The 17,467-nt window shown below is 40.7% G+C and overlaps 1 protein-coding gene across 1 annotated transcript in view; it reads right to left on the bottom strand.

The window, feature by feature from the left end:
- The window catches only part of LOC124162013 (gamma-aminobutyric acid receptor alpha-like), a 373,606-nt gene that overhangs the window by 88,179 nt on the left and 267,960 nt on the right, over window positions 1-17,467 (bottom strand). The window contains exon 5 of the mRNA XM_046538331.1: window positions 11,282-11,508. Within this exon, the coding sequence (XP_046394287.1) occupies window positions 11,282-11,508 (227 nt within the window). The remainder of the gene's footprint in view (window positions 1-11,281; window positions 11,509-17,467) is intronic.

Below are 17,467 nucleotides of genomic sequence, written 5' to 3'. Positions count from 1 at the left end.
TTATTTGACTCGAGAGCGAGTTCTCATCTCAAAGAGGATTTGTGTCTCATTAGCCTACTTCCTCGAGCACTTCACGGAATTCGAGTAATTACCTTTTTCGCCCAGGTCTATCTGGCGGGATGAACTGGGGGATGAAGAGGTCTGTATCCAGGCAATTTGGTGGACGGTAGTGCCAAAGGCTCTCGATGTTCCGTTCATCGATGGATCACTCAGGAGATGTCGATCGCTCGCGAATGACTCATCTCCAATTGAAGGCAGAAGTGCAAGAAACAGATAATGACAAAAAATGAAATTTCGATGAAAATGAGAAACAAATAATGGTGCTTGAACTCATAGAGGACCTAGAACGCAAGTTGTCAACAACTTCTGCTAAAATTATTTGGAGCATGTTGAAAAGAGCAATGTCTGGATAAGGTGGGGATTGGGGAGGGCTCATGTAACATTTGATGATTTACCGGTGAGTAATATCGGTAATATCTTCTCGCGAAATCCACCGGGTTAAATGGCATTCATTTTGGCCAATGTTTATGAAAAGTCATACACGTCGAATAAAATGGTCAGTATAACCCGGTGGGAATCCCGAGAAGAGTTTACCCAGAGGGCTCATGCGTTTGTGGTAATCTCATTTTTTCATTAATTTGTAATTATCTGCTTCTTGCTCTCAGATCTTTAAATAATCGAATGTTTGTATTGTATTTTTGTATCATATTTTTGTATTATAAACATGGTGAATATCCATATTTTTCGTTTGCCCATTTTCTGAGCCTTATTTCGGGATGAAATGAGGGAGTATGACCTTCAAAAGCGTTATTTTTCCGCTCTGTCATGAATCTTGCCGCTGCAATCTTCCTTCCGTCCTTCGAAACTGGTTCAAGTGGATCCTCTTCAGCCAGACAACTCCCTCCAACCACTCTCCCGAACTTCCACCAAACTCCGTGGAGTCAAATGGGACGGCTAGGAGGGCTCCAAGAGGCCAGCAAGAGTGAGTTGGACCAATCGAATGGATCGACGAAAAGTGTGTGCCTCTCACGGCACTGGGCCGCACAAGTGAGAACTTAACGGCCGTATTCATAGATTTCCGCTAAAACACGCTAGTAGGGCGACTAACTTAGTCGGCTACTAATGCAGAAATGAATCGTTAAGAAAATAACGTTGAGATAAATGTGTGAATGTTACACTACGTTTATTACGTTACAAACACCTACGTGCGAGCAATTAGTAACATATGTTTGCAACTCCTAAAATGTTAGTCAAGGAAACAACAATCTGCTTCGCTACATTTAAATATTTCAAATATTGACAGCGTGCGGAAATATACGGCATATAGTTTACTAGAGGTGGTTAATGTAAAAAACAAAGCATAATTAACGTAACTTGTTTTACTTATTTTTGCTGATCATATCACAAATAGCACTACAACGCACACAACATTTCACTTCACATTTCACGAGCTGTCTTTATGACACTTATAATCCGTACATTCTGAATCAACTGGTTCAATGAAAAGCTTGACTCACACTTAATTTAAAACACTATAACGTAACTCTAGTAAACAATGATAATCATTTTTCCAATCACTCTGCACACACCAAAAGAATTTGCACTCGCTGACGTTCGAAATAATTCTTCACATCTCACTTCCCACTCATCACTAATGATTTAGAATCAGTTGATGTTATTTCACATTACCATTTCGTAGGCAATGAAATAAATAGGCTGAAACAAATTTTTAAACCAGAAATTGTAACATCAACAAACTTCCAATCTCACTCTCCACTATCACTCGTACCGTAACCAAAACAAAAACAACAGCGCAACGAAATACGCGAAATGTAAACACTGCCGAAAGCTCACGATAAAGTGACTTGAATAAGTTATATAATCAAACACAAATTATAAGCGTACTAACGAATGGAAATTTATAAGCGTTTGCTGTATCCCTAAAGAACAACTACTTCAAATATGAAACATATCCCCTTCGCAACAGCTAGTAGATACCTTCGATCGAAATGGTTAAACCAGTATGAAAGAAATAAATAATTTTGTCGAAGCTCATACACTCACAAATCACTTCACTTGTCGCTTCACTCTTTACTTCATCGTCTATATGCAATCAATTCACTTAGGGGCGCATTGAATGTGCAAATTGTGTTCACTTACACTAGAGGCACAAGTTCACTGCAAGTCGTAGCTTCCTCGCAGCTACGAAAAACTTTCAATTCCTGTAAGCAATTACACTACATACGTTGCCTGCCTTACTTGAAGAATGGATTCTCGTATTCAATATTGGCACAAATGCATAAAAACTCTATAACAGTATACAAATAAAACCGGAGTTCGATCATCCACAACGGTCCGCCATATTTAGTAGCTCCCTTAGACAAGGCCGGAGGGCGACTAAGAACCGGCTACTAAGATAGTAGCATACTAAGCTTAGTAGCCCTTACTAACGATCTATGAATACCATTTTGCTAGTATGCTACTACTTAGAACGCTACTTGGGCGTTAGTAGCTTACTAAGGAAACTATGAATACGGCCGGAAATGTTTACGGCACATCTTTAATTATGCCGATTTATTAAGCTCTCGATGCTTATGATGTGACCAATTGAGTATTGAGTGAAAACCATTATTTTTTTAACCTTTCAATTAGCATCAAAGCATATATAAGGAAAATAAATTACATATATTTCAGACGATAATTTTCCCGCGAAAAACATGAAATTAGATGGCGAAAGCATAACCCTTATGGTTGCCATAGAAATACTAACAGTTGGATGGCAAAAAAGATGGAAAAGAATCAGGATTGCATATTAGAGGTGTCGAGGGATCCTTGGCCTCTCATGAAGTAAAGTGTGTTAAAAATGTAATTAAATATTGCACTATGAAACTCTGAATCCTCCACAAGGACACGAGAGAAGTGTTTTGTGATGCTCCCGGCACATATACACATATCATCATTCGTGTATGCTAAAAACTTAAATATATCTTGGGAAATTATTGCAATCCGAACCTTACATTGATCTTGCCCTTCTCTACTTTTATCAATATATTAACTTGAGTTATTGCTAATAGTTATTGGCCCGAGTACACGCTAGTTATGAATATTGAAGCAGACTGATGTGTGATCCCTCAGAATTGAATTTAATGAATATCCCTGTTACCTAAGAGTTACTGGCACGATCGTCTATCGTCACCATGGCCACATCGGGGCCAAAGCTATTTTAAGACCCACTAATCTCTTAAGGAACGACTGAATTTAAGGAAGGGGCATCCCCACTCCTCGGGAATATGATTCTCCGTATCCTTCCTTGATATATAACGTATAATTTACCTACTAGAGAGAAAGAAAAATGATCGATGAAAAAAGTGCTTCAGAAGTTAAATATGAAAAAAAACATGAACTCACGCATATAGAAGGGAGGATCGAAGGTTTTCCCGATGAATGAATTAGGTGAATGATTATCGGGTTTCCGTCCGTGTTAGGAACGATGATTCAATGAGCCCTGATGATGATGGGAAACTCTCCCAACGGAACGTTTCCCAACATCATGGGATCCCGACCCGGAGGGACACCCGATAAGAATTAACCCGTATCATTCTTTGGGAAGCATTTGATCCTTCGTTGTATATGTATTGCTTTTCGTTTTCTTGGCGTACAGTGATTACGCTTTTTAAGGTCACCCAAAATCTCGGCATGTCTAAAGAAATTTTCGCTTTAAAGACGAGGGTTGGTTGGAGGCGTTGACAATCCGAAAGCCCCCCCCCCCCCGCGCAATGGATTCCTCTTGTGCTCCATCAGCACAAAAAAAACTACCCCACCCCCTACAACCCCCTGCTACCCCTTGCAACCCCCTGCAACCCCCTGCAACCCCCTGCAACCCCCTGCTACCCCCTCCTGCAACCCCCTGCTACCCCCTTCAACCCCCTTCAACCCCTTTGCTCCCGTGGCCCTGCTTCTTATCAATTTTTGATCGTTCGACCACTTCATGCTGCCATGGAGAAAAGTCCTCGACCTCCCGTGGGAGAAGAGGGGGGGGAAGTCACCTCTTCACCCCCCCTCCTACTTCCCTCGCAAACACAGTTACCATGTGAACAATATGCTATAACTTAGTGGCACTAGTATGAACCATTTCCGGATATATTGCGACAATAGCAGACTTTTGTAATCGCCGATCATTTCACGAGGGAACATGGCCACTAGAGCCTCCTGAATGACATTGTTGCGTTGACATTGAGCCTTTTTTGTAAAGGGTCTAGCAGGTTAAGATGGTGAAAAGTGCTCCCCGATATTTTGAAAATTAAAAAATATACACTTAAAGTGCATCCAAAATTATGTGTTTTCCCAAAGTTTCAGACCTCAACAATGGAAAATCACCCCTGAGAAAAGTGAAACACGATTTTTAGTTTTTTAACCATATATCCAGTTTTTATTTTTATAAAATCGTTTTCTTGATTTCAAATTGTGTGTACTATTATGGTCTACCGTCCTAATTTTTTTCAAAATTTTTGAACCGAAAACTAATCTTTTACATAAGTTTGAAATTTTCAAAATTAAATTTAAAAATTAAGAAAACAATAGACTCGCCGAAAAAATATATGTTGTTACCCCTTTTCTGAAGTAAAATCTAATTTTTTTTCAAATTTTTAAAATTGGTAGAACAGTATCAAAAACACGAATAACTGCTTTCTGCCATTTGCATCTATGTATTCCAGGGGGATATTTGATTTGATTGTTGAGAGCAACGATTGTTGATCAGTTTCTAATATTATTGATTAACTTTGACTTCGACTATTGACTTTGGGAAAACACATAATTTTGGATGCACTTTAAGTGTATATTTTTTTATTTTTCAAAATGTCGGGGGGCACTTTTCACCATCTTAGCCTGTTAGACCCTTTGGGAATATCGGAGAGTGGCGAAAAGTGAGCCCTCCCGCTATTGTTTTTCTATTTACTCTTCATCCGGAAAGTTGAGAAATAAATTTATACAATACCTCTAATAGCCGCTGAGCGTTTTATAGGCGTTGAGCACTGTGTATTAAATTGCAGAGCATGTTGCCAAAATTGGGACGATGACTGAGTCGTAAATAAAACTAAACCGACCTTCAAATACACAAATTGTCAAATCAGTTTTTTATACTTCTGCTACATTTAAATGATTGCTTTTACATTCCATTTGACATACCTACTATTGCTGACACCAGCCTTTGGAATGGGATATCTATTCGCTTTTACATTTATATAAAATAAGTTTTTCGCTTTATTTTTCGTGAATTTTGCTAAGCCTTATTCTTTTCATTAACTTTGCACATAGACTTGTAAGATTACTCTATGATTTTTACAGTTTCTGGTATCTTTTTTATGTAGGTTGAATATGTTAGAGTAGAGATGTAGTATCATTTTTCCTTAATTCTCTGGATTTCATTTTCATTTTCCATTGGCATTAAAAGTCAATGAAAGCGAAATAAGGGAAAATATCACATTAATTTAAAATTTTAACATAAAGACCCACGATTGTTATTCCAGTCAATAAGAAATATGCATAAAAATTTTCATTCATTGTAATATTTTCATATTTTTAGTTTAAATGAAAACTGGGTGTTTCAGATGATTTTTTTAACTTATAGAAATATTATATTTTCAATTTTATTAACTATATTAAAGTGAGGCTTATGGAGCTAATGAAAACTTTACATGAAAATGCGCTAATTAGAAAAACCAAAAACAATGCAAACCGTGAAAAGCCAACTTGCGAATTGACTTCAAAGGTGTGATGGGCAATGCGATTCGTAGTGAAGCCGACATCAAGAGTGCATGCTGCTTCAAGCCATGCACAATGGCCCCTACTTCAAAAAACGTATCAAACCCTCTCTAGCAGTCGTGGCCTGTGTTTTTTTCCTCCACTCATTACGAGTTTAAAACTTGTTTCTTTGCATCTTAAGCTGCGCTGGGCAGCTTTTTCAACAACAGTTTTTACTATGCGTATGTTTCCGCGGCGATGTCTCTGATGGTTGCCAAATTACGGGTTATTCAGCGGCATTTGTTGTTTGCGATTGACAACTGTTTCAGAAGTCATTCCGCTTTCGTCTCCAGGTCGAAGTCTGCCTCGAGACTTTTGTCAATCACAAACGACAAACTCGGCTGAAGAACCAGGAATTCGGCAGTCATCAATAGTTTTTACCTATATTTCAAATTTTCTCATTCAGCCTTTTGAATTGGAAATTTAGAGATAAAGATAGCTTGTGGCACTGTGTATAGGTTCTGCGCATCTACCTCTGATATTTTGTAGGAATCAGCGTTGTATTTACATGATGTACTCACCGTGAAAACAGACCCTTCTAACGGGAGTGGTGCGTCCTCTTAATCCACTGCGGGAATTAGTTCGGGGCATTCACACTTCGATGCAACGAATTTCAAAGTTGTCGATGAAAACCATATATAAGGGTCTGCTTTAATCCCTTGCCATCCGTTCGCACACTGCAAACCGCTTTTCGGAGAGGTTACTTTCTCTGTCATGAACTACGCAACGCCGTAAGTATATCGTACAATTAGTGCCCCATGCTCATGACTATGGTGTTCGCGATGAACCGGGTGGAAGTCTTACAATTAGCGTGAATGGCAAGTGGAAATAGCTATCGTCCGAAAACCGGCCGTTCCTCCAAAGCCTAACAGCACCAGACAGGAGCGCTCAGCCTTGAGAGATCTGCGAAATGACCAAGGGGAGACTATTCTGCTGGCGGACAAAGGGAATGCCACTGTGTTCATGAACACATGCGGAAAATCACACCTACGCCCAAGCACACACCTCAGTAATTGGCAATATTTTTATGAGTTTTATCCCAACACGTTCGTCATGGCGAGCACCGCATCAAGAATTCATCCGAGTGATGAATCTTGCCGACTTGAAGCAAACTGACATCATGGTCAGCTTTGATTTCTTGTCACTTTTCACTCGTGTTCCGCTTATGACTACTTTGAGGCTTATGGATGCCAAATTTGATAAGGACACGGTGAACTTACTTCACAACTTTGGTGATGATAAAGACACAGCGTCCACCGAAAACCTACACGCACCGATCTCTAATTTAATGGACGCAGTCTTCATCCACCCTCTCAAAGGTTTTGTCTACGCTTTTCCGCCGAACAAGATCCATATCCGAATACGAGAGCATAACACAGGAGATGAATCATCTTAAAAAGAAACTTTCCGCCTGTATTGCTACAGCGAGGAGGAGATATCTTGGGCTCTAAGAGTTTTGAAAGACATGGAATCGAATCCTTTTTCAGACCAAGTACCAAGTTAGGGACCAGATAGGTAAAGCGAGGGATCCCTGTGGCCTCGCGACTCCCGGAATTCGCTAGCAGATTCCCAGGGACTGTGGAAATGTTTACTTGGGGGAAACCGGTTGGACAATTTCTACAACGATAAAGGAACATCTGAGGCATTTCAGGCTGTGTCAATATGAACAATCTGCGGTGGCAGAACACTGCATCAGAAAAAGCCATGCCATCTATTGGGAAGATGTGACGATGATCTCTCGAGAGAATAAATTCTGAGAAAGAATTACGAAGGAAGCCAAAGAGATCCAGCTAACGGATAATATAACATCAATAATGTAACATTAATAATATAACATCAATAGAGATGACGGATACTCTCTCAGCAACACCAGACATCCGTCCTCCAGAGAATCCGATTGGCCAGAACCAAGAATCAATGAGAGGGAACTTGAAGCCCCGAGCACCGCTACGTGAGACGGACACTTTTTGAGCAGTCGCAAAGGAATTTCACGATGCTGGCCATATGATCACGGTGTCAGCCACGACCTTAGGTCCTGCAGATGGAGTACCACTCGCGACTCGAAACGTCGACAACCAAAAGAACCCGAGTAGCCATCAATACCAGCAAACGCCGGGAAAACATCATATCTTTTTTGCAGTGCTAATGGCTGTCCGGAGAGCGCTGTAAGACGCTGTTCCGAACGCTTCCTTATAGCGATGACGAGGCGCAGTAAAACCGGAAAAGGAAATGACAAGATGAAACCTTGTGAAGTGGTGAAACCTGAGAAAGTGGCGCTCCAACTTTCATTTGTCGCAGCGATATATTTCAAGGCAGGGAAAGAGTACGATGAAATACCGCTCGTCTTCCCATGGAATTGGACAACCTCGCTTAAGAACCAAAAGGACTAATATATCTCAATATATCATCATCATTTCATACGGAATCACCTGATTTATAATTTTTAAGCTGTCAATTTCACCTTACTGTCGCGTGGAAACTTGCCTGAGGGCCTGTAAAAATAAAATCGTAGTCCAAAAAGTAAAGCGGAGGGATGAAGTTCAGGAGCGCAGGGTTGTAATCGGATGAAGCAGAAACCGTCCAAAGTAAATGTAAGCAGAGAAACACGTAGAAGGTTAATTTCAGGAGCAAGATGTCGATATAATAAACGGAAGCCATGGATTAAATCAAAAAGGTTGAACAATATCAGGAGGCGGGAATGGGCAAGTCCGAACGATCTTGGTGCCAAAAATGAAGGAGCATCGAGAATGCGTCCAAAGTTTCAGATAAGATGATTTCCACGTTTGAAGTGATGTACGCGGGGTGGTTTTGTCTGGGGTATTCCCGTGAATACCTATCAAAGTGCATTTTCGCGGGAACTTAGCAATGCGGATGATTGAAATCGGCATTTCGGGGAGCGCTAGTGACTTTTTTCCTTTCTTTCCAAACTTCGGCGCACGAGTGAAGCACATACCGTATCATCGTAATGTGAACGCACGTATGATTCGTACGATCGTTCTAACCATTATACTATGAACTGGGCTGCAATATGATTGTACCCGCGTGACCGAATATTTGGGCTGTGCCTATGCATAGCTGTAATCTCTCATCTGAAGTTGACCGCGTCCACGAACATAACGATATAGGATTCTGCTGCAGTGGACCACCAGATGCATCGCCTTTGTCACTCACCGCGCGTCTGAATGGGCTTTCAAAAGTCGACACTCATGGCGCTGAAGGTAGAGCGATCCGAATTTCACGGGGAACATGCTACACTTAGGACTTTCAACCGTTATATCTATTCTTGATGATATAATTAGTCTTTTAAACTCATAACTTATCAATGCCCCTCCTCCCTCCGAGTACAAAGAACAAATGGAGAACAAATAGTTCTTGCTCTGAGGACACTTTTAAAGCCTTGTTGGTGGCACATAAATCAAGTTTCTTCGGCACGGACCTCTGCGCTGTCCCCGCGTTTGAATACTTCCACCGCAAGTGCATACGGCTGCATGTTGGGCTCGCGTCCTTTGCCGCTCCGTTATCACACTTCCCACCTTCATTGGCCTTGGCCCCCCACCGCCGTATGTGAACTTAAGGGGGAAGTGGTTAGTTGGTCAAAGGCTCACTGGGGCGCGCTGCTGGGCGTGGCCGCCATTCATTGCCCTTCGCTCGGATCCCTTGATCGAGGGAGAAGCACGTGTCCCCCGTTGGTGTGGGAACAGTAATAAAAAAGAATGACTCTCGTCTTCATTGTCATGCCCCCGCTGCGGTCGGCCTGCCCTCTGGAGTGTCCCGCCGCGACGACGACTCAATCAAGGGCACGTTCTCCGCTGTGCTTCAAGAACCCAATCGATCAAATCGATTCCGAGAGCGAGCGCTCGTTTTCTTCACCTTGCGTCGCGGCACGAGTCACTCCGTCCCCTCTCTACCTGTCTCTCTCTCTCCCCACAGCATCCGCGTGCACACATTGGACCTTTTCCTTTGTTTGGCGAGGTTTTTCGAGTTAATTGGCTACTGTGCTGGTCGGGACTACTTCCTCCAACGGAACTAACCTCAGCTCCTTCTATACGGAGCTACCCTCGCCTTTTTTAAGCGAATATGTCTGTAGCAGTATTTTTTGAATGAGGTAAAAAGCGAGTTATTGATGTAAAAGAAGATTATTGTATTGTTCCAGGCGTTGTAGCTTGGTATTTTCTAATCTTCGCGAAAAAATAATAATCGCATTGCTATTCCATATATATTATTGGCACAGCCACACTGCTATGTGAAGGATACGAAGATTTTCTTCGAAACGTAAGTCGCAAAGAAGTTATGCAATCAACATGTGTGGAAAAACAAAGCTATTATTATTAGAATCCTAATTATTATTTTAATTATTTTTCATTGTTAATCCATAATTATAGAAATATTTTAATGCTGTAATTACGCCAGCAAGAGGCCCAACGCACCGGTGAAAAATCAAAGGACTTATTTTATGGATAAGATTTTTTTTTCTTACCGTGGTGTCTGAGACAATTCGGAGTAGTTTGAAATTAAAAAAAAAAATTTCATCCCCTCAATGGTGCTGGGATATTACACTCACAATTAAACTATTTACTTCAGTGCAATTGTTTATCTACTAGTTTTTAAAAATCGTTTCCTAGCATAATGCCTCGTCAAAACTTACATGGAGGGCATCGTAGAGGATCAAAAGAACTGTCACTTTTACCTGACGGTCGTGTATGATTCGCATTTAACCCAAATGCTTTAAAATGTTGGCAACTTGCAATCTACCGAAAGCGGTCTTTTTTACGTGCTTGATCAAAAGTTTCATTTTATGTAATTATTAGTGCTAGTTTGTGTGGCATTTATTGGCGCCCATCTCAATATACCAATGTAAAATGAAAACCAGACGGAATATTTCATTTTGGCTCACGCGTTTGCTTTTGATACATTTAATGCATACGAATTGACCGCTTCAATTACGGAATTGAAAAATTCTTCATTATTATCTTATAGCTCTAAATAGACCTATATGGAATTGAGCAAATCTTCAACTTTTGGAGTCTTTTTCCATGAATGTAGTGCCAAGTACTAAGATATGGCTTCTGTCATTCAATCAACATCATGTTTTGGGGAAAGTATAAATAATGTATTGTAATAAGTGTGTGTGACCGTTGTGAAATAGTTATTTAGAAAACTAGTATCGGCCATTACTTCTCTTTTTGCTGAAGCAAATAAACACACATTTGCTTAATTTGTTGAATATACATAAATTAATATCGGTAGCGTCATCTAAATATTGCCTTTAACGAAGAAATTCTTTCTTTTATACCGATATGATAGACTAGTCTTCATTTTTTGCTATCAAGAAGATTACCCAGCAACCGTTGCGGTCGCTCCAATTTATCGATCACTTTCGTTGTTAACAGCACCAAACAAATAAATAAACGGTGGCTGCTTTCATCCAGCATTTTCTCGTTTGATCTGTTTCATTGATGAGAGAGAGTCTGTTCCTTACCTTGACGAGTAGAGGACCCTTCCGTCCTGGTAGAGTCGCACGAATTTGTTGGGCGTGGTGATGGTGTGTAAGTAGGACTGCTTTCCGTTGTAAAAGTACGTGTCTGGCTTCCAGATCCGCTCCAGCATGGAGATGCTCAGCGCCAGCGTGGTCTCCTTGTCTCCGCCTCGGAAGGCCAGCCGGCGGTCCACCCACGACTGCCGGAAGTAACAGTCCATCGAGTACGTCTGCAAAGGAATAACAACACTTCTCAATCAAGGAAAATCCAAACGAGAGACCGTTACACAGTTTTCATGTAAATCTGACGGGATCCGCTGGACACTGCGATCGGAGACCACATACGAGGCTCACGTTGTTTTACCAATATCTTCCAGAGCGACACGGTATTTTCCCAAACGGATAAGTATTTAAATTAGCTTTTCCCCAAACTTTAATAGGTTGTAAGTGGGACTCGCACTGTTTAATTTGTTGCCAGTTGTGAAACAAGTCCAACGGGCTCTTTTATTTTTTTTGCCTCGGCTGCTGTTCTAACACCCGCCACCGCACGCCAATGACTGAGGCTTGACGGGTAGTAATTGGAAGTAAATGAAGATGTTATTGAGGTTTTGTTCGTTGAAAATAACTTGACTCTCTTGCCCTCTGCAGAATTCAGTCATTAATCTAACCACAGAAGTTTCAACTCTTTACAAGTCATTGTCAAGGCCAAAGGGTACTTAGTGTAAATAGTTGAAACCTATGTTTTAATAAAAAAATATTCTGTCAAACGTTAATAAGTGAAGTTGCTTACCTGTATCGGCTGGCTTAACAAATTGAAGATTGGAAATGTTTTATGTGCTTTTTTGCGGTGGTTACATCAGTTCATCATGTAATTCACTCCATATACAAATGCATATTCTTTGATTTACTATTTTAATTATTTTGGTGCCATGTTTTATGCAATATATATATTTACGGCACTGAAAGCCACCCTTAGGCATATTGTGGCACTTATTGCTAAAGCTACCATGTTTAATTATCATCTGGTCCCTTCGACTGTTAAAGTTTTTATCTGAAAATATCTGCTTTTATTGCTTATCTGCTTGGTGAAGTCCTCCATTTGAACTGGAAGTCATTCTAAATCAATAACGCATAATTTTACGACTATGAAAGCAATTATCCTCTAAGGAGTGAACCTTTAATTTGAAGTCTTTTCCTAAGGCCAACTTCAAATGCTGACTTCTTTTCAAATTTGGCCTCCAATTGCAGATTATTTTTTACTCCTCCAATTTACACAAGATTTACACTTTCAATGACTCTCAATTCTTATTCATCTCTTTGTAATTGCACTCATTTAACATTTGGCGACTGAAAATAGTTTCCTAGGAAGTAAAGACAATTAATTACAGATGTACTCGCGAGGGACACCATCCTATTCAACCCGGTTCAAAGCGTGCCTAACAGAAGGTAGCAGCCGGTCACTTGGCAAAGAGAAGATATTTTAAAAATTTGCTTCTGATGTGTTTGCCCGGCATTTGCCTTCACCTGATGCCTCAATTCTCATTTCATGCACAATGCGGTATTAGACAAAGCGGTGGTGACGAAGACAAAGCCTTTTCCTCCATTGGCATATAGCTATCACGTTCTATCCGATGTTTTGTTCAAGCCTCTCTCGGTTCCTGGCTGCAGGCCACCATATTGCAGACACGACAGTTCAACGTAAAATCGTGAAATTGAGTGGTGTCGATGATAACTGCCCGAGTATTTAAGCCTTTTATAAAAGTGGGAGATCACTTTATTCCCCGTGAAAAATAAGTGAAAGCGATTGCTTCCATTGAACCAAAATGAGTCAGGAGACATAAACAGATTAAGAGACGCGCACGCGGCCCTGTCTCCCGTTGATCTGCGAATTCAGACGCTGAAGCGTGTTGGTGGGACGCAAGAGATGATAATCCCTTTGAAATTCCGACTGAGAACACCCCCGAGGGCCTAAGCACACAGAATACGTGTGTGTGCCCACCTATAGAGAGGGAGGGGTCTTTATGCGTCTCGGGGGAGGCGATAATTCCGTCCCTCGTTCCGCTTCGAATGCGTTCATTAAGACCGCAAAACTGTCGTGTGGGGCACGGCGAGAGATAGGGGGCGTCGAGTGAGGAGTGGCGGTGGCTTTAATATCTTAAACTCCCCCCCCCCCCCCCCCCCCCCCGAATCCATCTCATAGCGGCAGAGTGGCATTATTGCTCCCTAAGCGGAGCAAATTGTTCGTCGCCTTGGTGATTCATTCGCCCGCCCCTTGGCAACGTTCACTCTCATCTTCGCCTCCCCACCTGTCTCGCTTTCTACCCTGAGACGACGGAGTGTGACAAACAGAAATAATGGTGCAATGAAACAGCGACGTGGCGTGGGCGTCAAAGCTTCATTACCAAGGCAATGTCTAAATTCAATGGAATGGTAAAAGATGGATGTAGACAATTGTGGCGGACAATTGTATTGTTAATCAAATCTAGCTGCAAAATTTCCACAGGCACTCACAAAAAAGTCTGTGTGGCGAAGCTCGTGCGGAGTCGGTGATGAAAACGCGATTGGAAATCGAGGCTCTATTTGCTAATTATTACTTGTTCCTCCTCCACACGGGAATTGGTTTTAATCTACGCCCAGCTAGGTAATGTTTTTGAAGAAAGTCTGAGATCCGCCAAAGGGCATATTGTAGATATAAGGATTTTTATCAGTGTTTTTGAAAATGTCCTGTAAGATTTAAATGACTGTACGTTAGGATCTCATCATATTAAGCCGGAAACAACTGTCTGCAGACCAATGCATTCATTAGCAATGGTACAATCACAAGGTTGGTATTCAAACTGCAGTGTATGCCATCCATTTATCCCTATCTCTCCCAAGCATCGCTTCGCTGACGTTCTACTTGCTTGAGTCCTTCTTTATCGGCCCCAAGTGCCTATCTTTGCACCTTTCCCACATGCTTCCCCTATCATTCTTCTCCCTCCTTCATTATTCCTTCGTAATCACTCGGTCCACCTTCTCCTTTGTCTTCCCCTCCTGTTCCTCTGCGCACATCATCCCTCCCCTCACCCGTCCACATTGCATCCAGAAACTCTGACGCCGGCGCTACACCTCGAGGCCATCAAGCCCTTTCTGCACATAGATAAGACATAAAAAAAGTTCATTTGTGAGGTCCTCTTTATTAATTATTCTAGTGCAAATGATTTCAGCGCTATAACACCATCTCTGGGAAATGATTCCAGGTGATTACAGCCCAAATGTAATTAACGATTGTGAATAATTTAAGGCTTAAGAGTGGTAAAGGTTATCAATGTGAAATAATGAAAAGGTGAAGGACAGCACAGAGTGAAACTATCATCGAATACTCACTGACACTCTCTATGCTGTTCGTGTCAAACCTTCGCCAAACTGTCCTTCCCTACATCTCTTAATATTTAAATACATGTCGTCTTAAAACAACGGAAATATGTATTAATAATAAAGATTGGAAATATGTGTATCATTTCATTTATTTACATGATCCATAGCATGCAGTAAACATCAGCTATAATGGAATAAAATTAGGCAACCGAGAAGAAGTTCTCTTTTGGTGGGGTTGCCATTCGATACATAGATCGATCGTCAAATCTTGGAAAAGTTTCCTAATCCGGGGGCCCACGAGTATTCCTTCCTTGGTTTAACATCCCTGAGATGGGGAAATTAAGTTAAAAATTGAAATTCAGCTCCTGTCTTGTCGATTGCTTTCACAAAGTGTTTCATCGTAGTTTGGTGCGCCATGGTGGCAAGAGAAAATTTTCTGTCAGAACCAGGGAAACTTGAGCGACATTTTTATAACCATGAGTGAAGCTTTCTCGCAGAGGTCAGTTCCGTACGATGTTATGTTTTTCTCAGGCACGGATGTCTTATTTACAAAGGGAGCAGTAGTATTTCGTGAAACTTGATTGCAGTACCGTGAGTAGAGCGACAACTTTCAGATTAGCGCAAACTTACCGATTGTAATCACGATAACTAATATTTTCAAGGATTTGGCTGATATTTTTCGTACTTCTCCTTCATTTCAGCAGAGTATGAAGACAGGGCAGAGGGTAATTCATTCCCATTGGCCAACAGGACCACTTAAAAGCTTGTCTTTGACGAATCCATAAACAGTCTCCATTTTTCTTGGTCACATGGCATCATCAGTTCTATCAAAAATGCATTTAACTACAGTAAAAAAACAGCCTTAATCATCCGTAATCATCAATTTTAGTGTTGACTGTATTGTCCTCCAGGAAAAGATTTTTATGCCCTTTTCTAAGAGATTGGCATCCATTTACGCGTAACCTTGTGCCATTTGGTCAAACCACTGTAGCATGTGGTGCAGCAAACTCTTTGAGCCCAATCTTAGCCCTTAGGGATGATGATGGTTTTTACATACGCGTAGCATGATTATACATTAAACTACGGTTATAAACACAACTGAAGCCCATATACTGACATTTACTTGGAAAAAGCCAGAGTAAAACAACCTCTACTGTTTTACACTATTTAAACTAGGTACTCGAAAAAAAGGATACTTTTCTATAACACCGAAACACCCTGCGATCACTACAGACTCTTTGAGGAACTCCATGATTAAGGAGACAGAATACTTTTTAACTCCAATCAGAGTTTAAAATCCCAATCTTATATTTTTCGTGGAATTAGAGAGTATTACTTTTCCTTTTTTAGCCGCGAAAGTAAGAGTGTTGCCGTCCTGAGCGGGCGAGGCATTGCGAGGGCCAGCGTAGTAAAGTGAATCTTCCGAGCTATTGTTACGTATTTTAATTATTGTTGCTGTGTTATGCAGCAAAATATTTTTATTATTACTGCTATTTCTTGTTGTTACATATTTTTTGAGGATGATGTGAAATGGAAGCTGGAAAATTTAGAAAACACGGGAAAATTTGCGAAAAAATGGCATAGTTGATCATTCTTAAAGCATTTTTATGCAAATTACGGACGCTACTTCCCCATAAATGGTTTAGAATTTTTCACCCCTTAAAACAACTCGAAAAAATTTAAATGCTAAAATTATCCTTTTAATTCCTCCAAATGACCGAAAAATGATAAAATATTGGAGGGGGGCTCCCCCAAAAATGGTGGGTGATGGGGAAAAACGGAGTTCATATTCGGATTTAGGAGGTCATTTTACACTGGAATCAGCTGGAATTGTGTCAGGGCCGATTTTAATGCTGTCCAGTGTTATTGATACTTACAATGGCTTTTTTGTAATTTCATAGAGTTATCTAAGTATCTCTTGCTAGCAAGGAAATAATGGCATTTAGTTATATACTAGATTGGCAACTACTTGTGCAGTTAATATTTCCGGACAATGAGTGCTATTCAATGACTTACTTGGATATTTTGGTTGACATGAAATGAACAACAAATTACATTGACTTCATAATACGGTATTCGCTTCATGCTTGAATGAATTATAATGAGCTTGCCTACGTAAGACCTTGTTTAGTGATGTCTCACTGAAAAAAATGATTATAAAATTGAAGGTTACGTAAACATATTGAATAATTATAGTATCACTGAATTCTCATTTGCACATGCCATATTTTAGCTACGTACTATCTTAGGAAGACGTGCGAACGCATTTTCCGATTCTGTGTGTATTAGCTTGTCTTGTTTTTGTGCATTTGACAACAATCTGTAATTATATTTTATGCAATTATTCGTAATCTAAATTTCACTAAAACAGCACCAACTGTATTCATTGATCTTCTTACTCCTCTTGTTTGTAGGGAGAGATTTGTCCCCCAGCGGATAGACGTATTCATTAGCCACCTGTCTCAACTCGGCCGGTCCCCCAACATTCATTCGCCTCAGTTGAGACTCAAGATGGAAGGCACATGGCACCGGAGCTTCACCAGACGGTTAAAATTGGTAATTGGCACTTGAGAAGTAGACACGCGGTAGAGAGCTACATCGAAGGAGACAGTTTAACTGAACGCTAAATCTGCACTTGCTTCCATACCTACTGTATGAACGCCGCTAACACCTGACGATATTGTGTGACGCATCGTATTAAAATATAATGTGGGAAAGTGGTACGTGTAACCAAATATTTGTTTCACCGCAGATTTCCTCTAATGTCGACGCCAAGATAAACATCAGAACCTCTTTTTTCGGTGTATTAAATTAAAATACAATTTATGCAAA

This window comes from Ischnura elegans, chromosome 7 (assembly GCF_921293095.1).
Source record: "Ischnura elegans chromosome 7, ioIscEleg1.1, whole genome shotgun sequence".
Lineage (NCBI taxonomy): Eukaryota > Metazoa > Arthropoda > Insecta > Odonata > Coenagrionidae > Ischnura > Ischnura elegans.
This window is presented reverse-complemented; position numbering and strand designations above follow the sequence as displayed.